At 49.9% G+C, this 8,561-nt stretch overlaps 1 protein-coding gene across 1 annotated transcript; it reads right to left on the bottom strand.

Moving 5' to 3' along the window:
* Positions 1 to 757: 757 nt before the first annotated feature.
* Positions 758 to 7,827, bottom strand: Tollo (Toll-like receptor Tollo). The gene has a single exon (XM_001353127.4). The coding sequence runs from the start codon at positions 7,273 to 7,275 to the stop codon at positions 3,199 to 3,201; it is 4,077 nt and encodes a 1,358-aa protein (XP_001353163.3). The 5' UTR covers positions 7,276 to 7,827; the 3' UTR covers positions 758 to 3,198.
* Between the last annotated feature and the right edge of the window lie 734 nt (positions 7,828 to 8,561).

Consider the following 8,561-nt stretch of genomic DNA (forward strand, 5'->3'; position numbering starts at 1 on the left):
TGTGCTTAAAATTAATTCAAATGGAGCAATCGTGGGATGGATGGATGGTTGGGTTTGCCTTTGCTCCGCGTGCGTGTGGCGAGGGTAGGCTGAACACTTTTCGGGCGTAGAAATCTCTGCTTGAACACAATACACTTTCCCAAAGAATCGAGCAAATAGAACAGACTAATCTCCGATTCTCGATACCCGTTACCAGCCCCCGTTCGGAGCCCCGGCAGAGCATTACTTATTTTGCAAATTTGCTCGCGGCACGTAATAGAACACCACTCCGGCCTGACATAAGCAGAACGAGGGCCAGTCCAAGCCAGTCGCCAATCCCTGGCTGTATTAAATGTCAAGGCAAGGGCAAGGTACTCGTAGTTTGTGGCTTATCAGCAGCATGCTAAAAAAACATTGATAACAAAAACAAATATTCGGCAGACGATGAGGAATGCGGTTGAGTGAATAAAAAGAGTAGAATTAATTATCAATTTTTTGTCGTTTATATATTTGTATCAGTTTTAATTTTCCAATTCATATTTTAGCTATAAACTAACAAAAAAAAAAAACATAAAATTACTAAAAAAAAATACATACATTTGTCTGTTTTCTGGATAGTTAAAGTATTAACAACAATAGGCGAGTAAATCGTACTTAAAACTTATGCATATTTATATATAGTACACATGTAATCAGTCGACCTATGTTTGTTCGTTTTTATTTTTATTTCTATTTATTTTTTTTCTTCATACAGTCCGTTTATTTTTTTTTTTTGTAATTTTTCATTCCTCATTTTGTATATATGTACAATAATTTCTCAATTTAATAGAATTAATATGGCTGTATTTTTTGTAGGCGGGGTGGATATAGATATGGATTCGGATTCGATTTCTCTTTCATTTCATTCTCGTTTCGGTTATCATCTTATGGTCTAGACTATCTAATGAGGATAAGTTTCCTTTAAATATACATACAATACATACAAACGTAGATTGGTAGGAAAATGGTATTCGCATAATATAAATTAGAGCTTAGGGCTAAAACAAAAAAAAAAAATATCACAATGATTAAACAAGTAAGGTCTAGTATGTACAATTTTAGATTTTAAACTCTTAACAGAATGTGAATCCTTCTAGAGAGTGTTTTTACTGTTGTTGTTGTTGCTGCTGCTGTGTTAACTAGTTTTCTGGTTTTCTGGTTTTTTTGTTTTTTGTTTTTGGAATGCAGTTTTCAATTGGAGTGGAATCAGAGATAGTTGTAGGTGGATGGATATGGAGAGAGAGTGAACAGGAAACAGGCGTAACAAACAACGGCAAACAAGGTAGATTTTAATCGCTTCCATTCGGTTCTGTAGTGTTTTTTCCTTCTTTTTTCCCTCCTTCGTGGCTATCTCTGATGTTGGCTCAGGCACAACTTTGGGGGCCAAAACAGCACACGTGCTGATCTCTCTCCACCCACTCGGTTTTTGGTTCTTTCTTTTTTTCGTTCTTTCTTTCTGGGAAACAGATTGGAGGACAACTTCTTCTCCCAGCAAGGTCACAAATTGAGGTTTTCCTCCAGCAAATTCTAGCTTGGATTCGACTTTGTGACTACGAGTGCGCACAGCTTCTTCTTTAAAATCTTTGACTAGCATGGAGAAAAAACTGCTCTTTGATTTCTAATCAAATCTAGACATTGCGTGACCTGAAGAGCTTTTAAGGGGAGATGGAGATTGAGTGGGCGGGAGGAAGAGCTCTGTTCTAATGTTCCAAGGGAATACACGCTTCTACTCTCCACACATGTTTCTGATTCTTATCCCCAAACAATTGTGTATCTTTATCTGTATCCCACGTACTGAAATTTGTTGCATTGCTGCCTCTCCTTTCCCTGTCATTGATTAGCACATGTAATTGCGGCCCAAAAAAAAAAAACCCAATTTCAAGCCAGCTGCCGGGGCACCTACGAGAGGAATAACAACTGTTTCTAGACGGTCTTGGCCTGGTCTGGTCTGGTCTGCTCTGTTCTTTTCTGCTCTTTTCTGTTCTGTGTGTCCTCTGATGTCTGATGTCTGGGAGAACTGGCTGCCCTGGCCCTGGCTCTGACTCTGGCCCTGGCCCTGCTTTTGTTACAATTTCTTTTGGCCAGACATGAATTCTCTGATGTTTTGCGTTGCCTATTTTCTCCGCTACACACTCTGAGACTCTGCGACTGTGCGACTGTGCGACTCTGAGACGGACAGGTACAGATACAGATACAGATACAGGCCCTCGTAGCAGTGCAACTACAGATGCATGGATATTTTCTACACACGTTGAGCTTGTTATGGCAAAATGCAGCAGTTAAGATGAACTAAGCAGCGAGCGTTGCAAACAGAGAAAATGGAAAACGTAGAAGACGGAACAAAATAAAGGAGAAGGCTAAGGGAAACACACAGAAACGGAGAGAAATACTTTTGGGTATTGGCTATGCGGCTGTGTAGCTGTGTGGCTGCTTTTGTTCCTACTTCTGCTGCTGCTGACTGACTGGTTGTTGTTGTTGTTGTTGTGGTTCTAGTTTTTGCTGGTGTGCTTGTGCTGCATGCAACATCAATTTTCTGAATCTAGCTACGAGCCAGGAAACTGAAAATAGCTGGCCGTAAGAAAACAGCACAGAACCAAGAACCGAGAACCGAACAGGGCCAGAGAACAACAATTGGCTCTGGGATTGGGTACGGTAAAGGGGACGGGAACGGGGACGAACTGCCTCAGAGAGGCTTGGTATTTTACTGTTGTCTTTTGTTGTTGTTATAGCTGTTGCATGTTGCTGTTGCACTCTTGCTGCTCCTGCTCCTACTCCTGCTCTCTCCGCACTCAATTTTCTCTTACTTTTCTATTCCAGCCGGTAACTAGGCTTTTATCGCTAAACGCTACCATTTGCATATTGAATGCAATTCCCATTTCATTTCAGACCTGCTGTAACTCCACTCCACAGTACAATTTTAACCAGTTTTAATACAGATCTGTCTGTGAGGTGGGGCCATTCTAATGCTTCGCCACAATCACTTTTCCAACTCAAAGGAGTATCTTTCAGTACCTTTCCTGATTTCTGTGGCTCGAAATTACATTAAAAAAAATACATAAATTAAGCCCGGTGTTAGAAGTGGTTCGAGTAGGACTATTCTCTACACAACTCTCGCTTCATCGCCAGTTATTTCAGCTATTTTTCTCCGTTCATCTCTATCTCTCTCCATCTCTCACCCACTCACATGTGCAGATTGCGCGAAGCCGGCGTGGGCTGCGTTGGTGGCAGCGGCAGACTCTGCTGCTGGATTCCACCCGCCAGGGGAATCATCTGTGGTGGGGCAGGTCCACCCACCTGCACTCCGCCCATCAGCAAGGCTGCCTGCTGCTGCTGCTGCTGTTGATGCTGCTGCTGCTGCTGCTGTTGCTGCTGCTGCTGCTGCTGATGGATCGACGGCTGGCGGCGAAAGCTGCCGGGCTGCTGGGGGGGAGGCGGAAGCATAAACTGCTGCTGCTGCTGCTGTTGCTGCTGCTGCTGATGATGGTGGCCGGAATGGGGATGGGGATGGGGCAGGGGCAGCGGAAGGGCCTGCTGGTGCACATGGTGGTGATGATGGTAGGCAGCATGGTTGATGGGCACGTGGCAGGACTGTCCTGCGACGGAGCGCTGTGCGGCGGATGAGACGTCTGGCAGGGCGAAGCGCAGCTTCTGCCAGAAGAGCTTGTCGCCCCACTGCAGATAGGTGTTGGTCTTCAGATACAGGCGCAGATCGGGGTCCAGCTCCTTCTGGGGCACCTCCCCAAGCACAATGACGATCAGGCGGCGGCGGCGATCTCGCAGAACCGACTGATGGGCGGACTTGAACTCGAAGCGGCACCACTCAGACTTGATGAAGTTCTCGCTGACGACCATGATGGTGCGCCGGCTGCTGTCGATGGCCTGAACAATGGTTTCGGGCAGGTAGCCGCCCACGGGGAAGTCCCGCTGGTGCAGACAGAGTTTGTAGCGGTGCTCACCCATTTCCAGCATTGGGGCCAGCTCCTCGTTGACGAACAGCTCGTCCTTGGAGGAGTACGAGATGAAGGCGTCGAAGAGCTTCTCGCGCTCGTTTTTGTCCACATCCTTCTGGCCGTTGTAGAAGAGCCGCACCCCGAACCGCGAGTGGCACCAGACGCGCATCTCCTGGCGGAAGATGAACACCAGCAGGGTGCAGATCATGATGAAGATGAAGGCCGTGAGAATGGCCACCAGAATGGGGATGTAGTCCTGCTTGGGCGGCTGGTTAAGTATCATCTTCGTGGACGTCATGTTGCCGGACAGGGCTCCGCCCTCCCCGCCCGCCTGCTCGGCAAAGTTGTAGCTGTTGTCCAGCCCCAGGGGCAGGGTCTGGCTGCACTGCACGACGGGCAGGGCGGAGTCCGTGCTGGCGTATATGGCCATCTGCTGGGAGCTGTTCCCCCCTGACTCGCAGCGCAGCTTCGGGCGGTCCACAACGTAGTCGTGCCGGCTTATGTAATCCCGCAGCTTGTCGATGAACTCGCAGTTGCAGCTCCAGTGATTGCCGGCCAGGTGCAGCTCGTTGAGGTAGCTGGGCAGGAAGTTCCACACGGCGAAGGAGCCGATGGCATTGTGGTCCAGCCTCAGGATCTTCAGATGGTACAGATGCGTGAATGTGAGCGTGTCTATGGTGGCTATCGCGTTGTGCTGCAAGTAGAGCTCCTGGAGGTTGTCCAGGCCCTGGAACTCGTTGCCATTGAGCACCTTCAGCTGGTTGCTCTGCAGCTGCAGAACCTCCAGTTCCAGGAGCCCGTAGAATGTGCGATTGTGCAGGATCTCGATCCGCGAGTGGTTGAGATGCAGAACCTTGAGGCGCTTGCGGCCGATGAAGGCGTGGCTCTGCAGCTCCTTGAAGTTGTTCCCGTCCAGGTACAGCTGCGTGGCGTCCATGGGTATGTGCGAGGGCAGCGCGTGCTCGTAGGAGGCGCGACTGCAGTCGACCACGTTCGAGGTCCACGACTGGTCGTGGTAGCAGGAGCAGCGGTCGGGGCACTCCATCTTGCAGTCGCAGGCCTGGAAGTCGCAGCAGTGGCACAGGGCGAAGCAGTGCGACTCGTATTTGCATAGGAAGTCGTTCGACTTGGCCTCAATGAGGGAGACATGGGTGGCGCCGCGCGCATAGGACAGCTTGCAGTAGATCTGGTCGAGGTCCATGAGCTGTGGCTGGGTGCGTGACTCGCGACTGATCTTCTGCAGCCAATCCAGATTGCAATCGCACTCGTACGCATTGTGGCCGATGTAGAACTCGGGTATCTCGCGGTCCTCGGCGATCGGCGAGAGCCGCAGTGCGTTCGGCTCGAGTGTCGTCAGCTTGTTGCGCACGAGATCGACACGGGTGAGATTGGGCTTCTTGAAGAACGTGTAGGGCTGGATCTTGCCGATCTGATTGTCGTTCAGATAGAGCACCTCCACGCTGTTGGGGATCGAGCTGGCCGTGATCTCCGTCAGCAGATTGTAGCTGGCGTCGAAGGTGCTCAGGCTCAGCTCGCTCTCGATCTCGAAGTAGTTGCCCAGCTGCGTGATCCTATTGGCCCGCACGTCCAGCCACTGCAGTCCGATGGGTATGTGCGAGTAGTCGAACTTCTCTAGCCGATTCCCCGAGATGTTCAGCCAGACCAGGTTGGGCAGCTCGGTGAAGAGGCCTGCAATGGACTTGAGCTGGTTGCCGTCCAGCCGGATGGCCTGCAGCTGGGTGTTTCTCTGCAGCGAGCCCGCCTCGATGGTCTTCAGTTTGTTGCCGGACAGATTGAGGATCTGCAGAGAGCTCATCCGGTCGAAGACCCCGCGCCGGATGTGCGTCAGAGAGTTCTCCGTCATGCGCAGGCCGTACAGATTCTCCAACTGGGTGATGCTCGTGTTCTCGATCTGGCTTATCATGTTCTCGCCCACGTCGAGGGTCTTGAGCAGCGGCACATGCAGCAGGGCCTCCGGGACCGCCTGCAGCTTGTTGTCATTGAGGTGGAGGTCCTGCAGCTGGCTGCAGTTGATCAAAGATCGCTGGTCCAGCCGATTAATGCGGTTGTAGTCCAGGGAGAGCACCAGCAGGTTGTTCAGGCCCTGCAGAGTTCGCTGCTCGATAACCGAGATGCGGTTGTTGGACAGGATAAGTGTGTGCAGGTTGGTGAGGTCCGCGAAGATGCCCGCCGGCAACTGATCGACGTAGTTCTCCTCCAGCTTGAGGATCTGCAGGCTGGCCAAGGGCCGGAAGATGTGCGACTCCAGGCGGCTGATCTTGTTGGCCGACAGGTCCAGCGTCATGAGCCGCTTCAAGCCCACGAATGTGGCCGCGTTGATCCACTGCGAGTTGAGCTCGTTGCTGGCCAAATCGAGGACCAGCAGCTCGGCCAGCTCCCCAAAGATCCCGGGCGCCAACACGTTGATCGAATTGTTCCTCAGGTGGATCTCCTGCAGCTGCTTGGTCTCCGAGAAGAGCTCGGGCGGCAGCGAGGTCAGTCGATTCGCGGACAGATCCACAACACGCAGCGAGACGAGACCCTCGAAGGCTCGGTCCGCCAGAAAACTCATGCTGTTGCGTGCCATGTTCAAGTGGGTCAGCCGGCCCAGGGCCGACAACATGGCCGACGGCAGACTGACCATCTTGTTGGCGCTCAGGTCGAGGCTCTGCAGCGTCGAGCCGCACACCCGCGCCTTTCGCGAGCTCAGCGAGGCGCTGAAGTAGAAGTTGCTGATGTCTTGGATCTTGTTGTAGGAGGCGTTCAGGTGCTGCAGCGACTTCAGCGGGCACACCATGCCGTCTGGTATCAGCCAGATGTTGTTCAGACTCAGGTCCAGCCTCTCCAGCTGTCTGAAGTCCACGAAGCTGTTCGATGCCATCTCCAGGGACATGGTGGACCAGTCCCCATTGTGCGTGCGGATTGTGAGGTTGCGCAGCTCGTGCAGACCCCGGAAGGAGCCGTCGGTCAGGTTGCCCAGCTTGCAGTACTCAATGGTGAGGTCCCTGAGCTCCACCAGCGACCGAAAGCTGTCCGGACTGAGGCTGCTCTGGAAGAACAGGGCATCGTTGCACTCCAGCCGCAAACGCACCGTGTTGTGGGGCTGGATCACGCTGAAGTTGGTGTTCTCCAGCTCCGAGTTGATCGTCCGGAGGTGGCACACCAGGGTGATGTCGTGCTCTCCGCCGCCGGACCAGCGGCACTCGTCCGGGGCCTGGTACAGAACCGTCTTGCTCAGAGCGGCCCCAAAGATGGGCATCACGCAGCTGGCGATGAGGACGTAGAGTATGTGGCTGGAGGCCAGCATTGTGTGTGAATGGATGGATGGATGGTAGTGGGTCCCTTCGACTCAAGGACTCAACCTGGGATGTTGATTATCTGGTTATGTGGGGGGATTTTGGTGTTTTGGTCTTTGGGTTCCCGATTATTTGTGGCCCATTTTGTATGGGATTTTTCAAGTTGCCTTTTCTCTATTTTTATATAGATCTTTGCACAATCGCCTCCGAGGGCCGAGCACAGCACTCACATCAACACATCAGAATTTTCCTCGGCGATTTATCTAATTTAATTTTCTTATGTTTCTCGCCTTTTTCTATTTTTTCATTTGATTTCTTTCTATTTTTCGTTGTTGCTCTCGCGTTGACCGTAATCCAAGTGGGGGGCGATAGAGCGTCTAGGTTTGATAAATTTCATTCAAAAAAAAAACTTTCAAGCACTCGATTCTGGTTCATGCCGCGGCTGCTTCTTCTTTCGATCTCTTCTACTCCGACAACGCGCGTCCGCTCGGCTCGAAGTCAGTTTTTAAATTGATCGCTCTCGGAGCGGCCAGCGAGCACATCAGCACTTCAGACGGCAGGCGGCAGAGAGAGTAATCAGTAAACCAGAAGACTGCAAGGTACGAGTATTTTCGTATCTGGCGGATGAGTGAGAATTGATATCTCTGGGAGAGTGTTTCTCGCCGTGAGCAAAGTCTCTCTCTCCCTCTCTCTCTTTTTCCTCTGCTGAATATGAAAAGTAACTCAATTCAGCCGGGAGAAACTCGTAAAACCGGTGTGACGAGTGTCAATGTATCTTTGGAATTGTTTGCCTGCTTTGACGCTCAACGAAACCGTCAGCAGGGGGAGACACACTGAGCTGCACAGTGGGGCACAGACAGTGGTAAGGTGGCAAGTGAGAGAATATTTTCAACAAATGTCAAGGTTACAGCAAATTTTAAGGATAATCGAATTAGCAATGTGTTCCTTACATACAAAAATACATGCATACATGCATAATTACATTCAAATATGAAATATATATGGAAAGTTTGAATATGTAACATAAACATACAACTGAAAAATTCTTAAGAATTTAAATATACATGAATTTCCCCTTAGTGAGAAGTTACAGAATCAAAATTTAAATATAAACCCAAAGAAATCAGATATTCTGTCAAATCGCATAAAAGTAAGGTAAGAAGACATTTTTATTCAAAAAGTAAACTAAGTTGTAATTAAATTTTAATAATTTGTATAGAAAATATATATATTTATTTTGACACGATTTTATCTGCTTTCCTTTATATACTTGTGTGGCCATACTTCTTTTGGATAT

This window comes from Drosophila pseudoobscura, chromosome X (assembly GCF_009870125.1).
Source record: "Drosophila pseudoobscura strain MV-25-SWS-2005 chromosome X, UCI_Dpse_MV25, whole genome shotgun sequence".
In the NCBI taxonomy this organism is placed as follows: Eukaryota; Metazoa; Arthropoda; class Insecta; order Diptera; family Drosophilidae; genus Drosophila; species Drosophila pseudoobscura.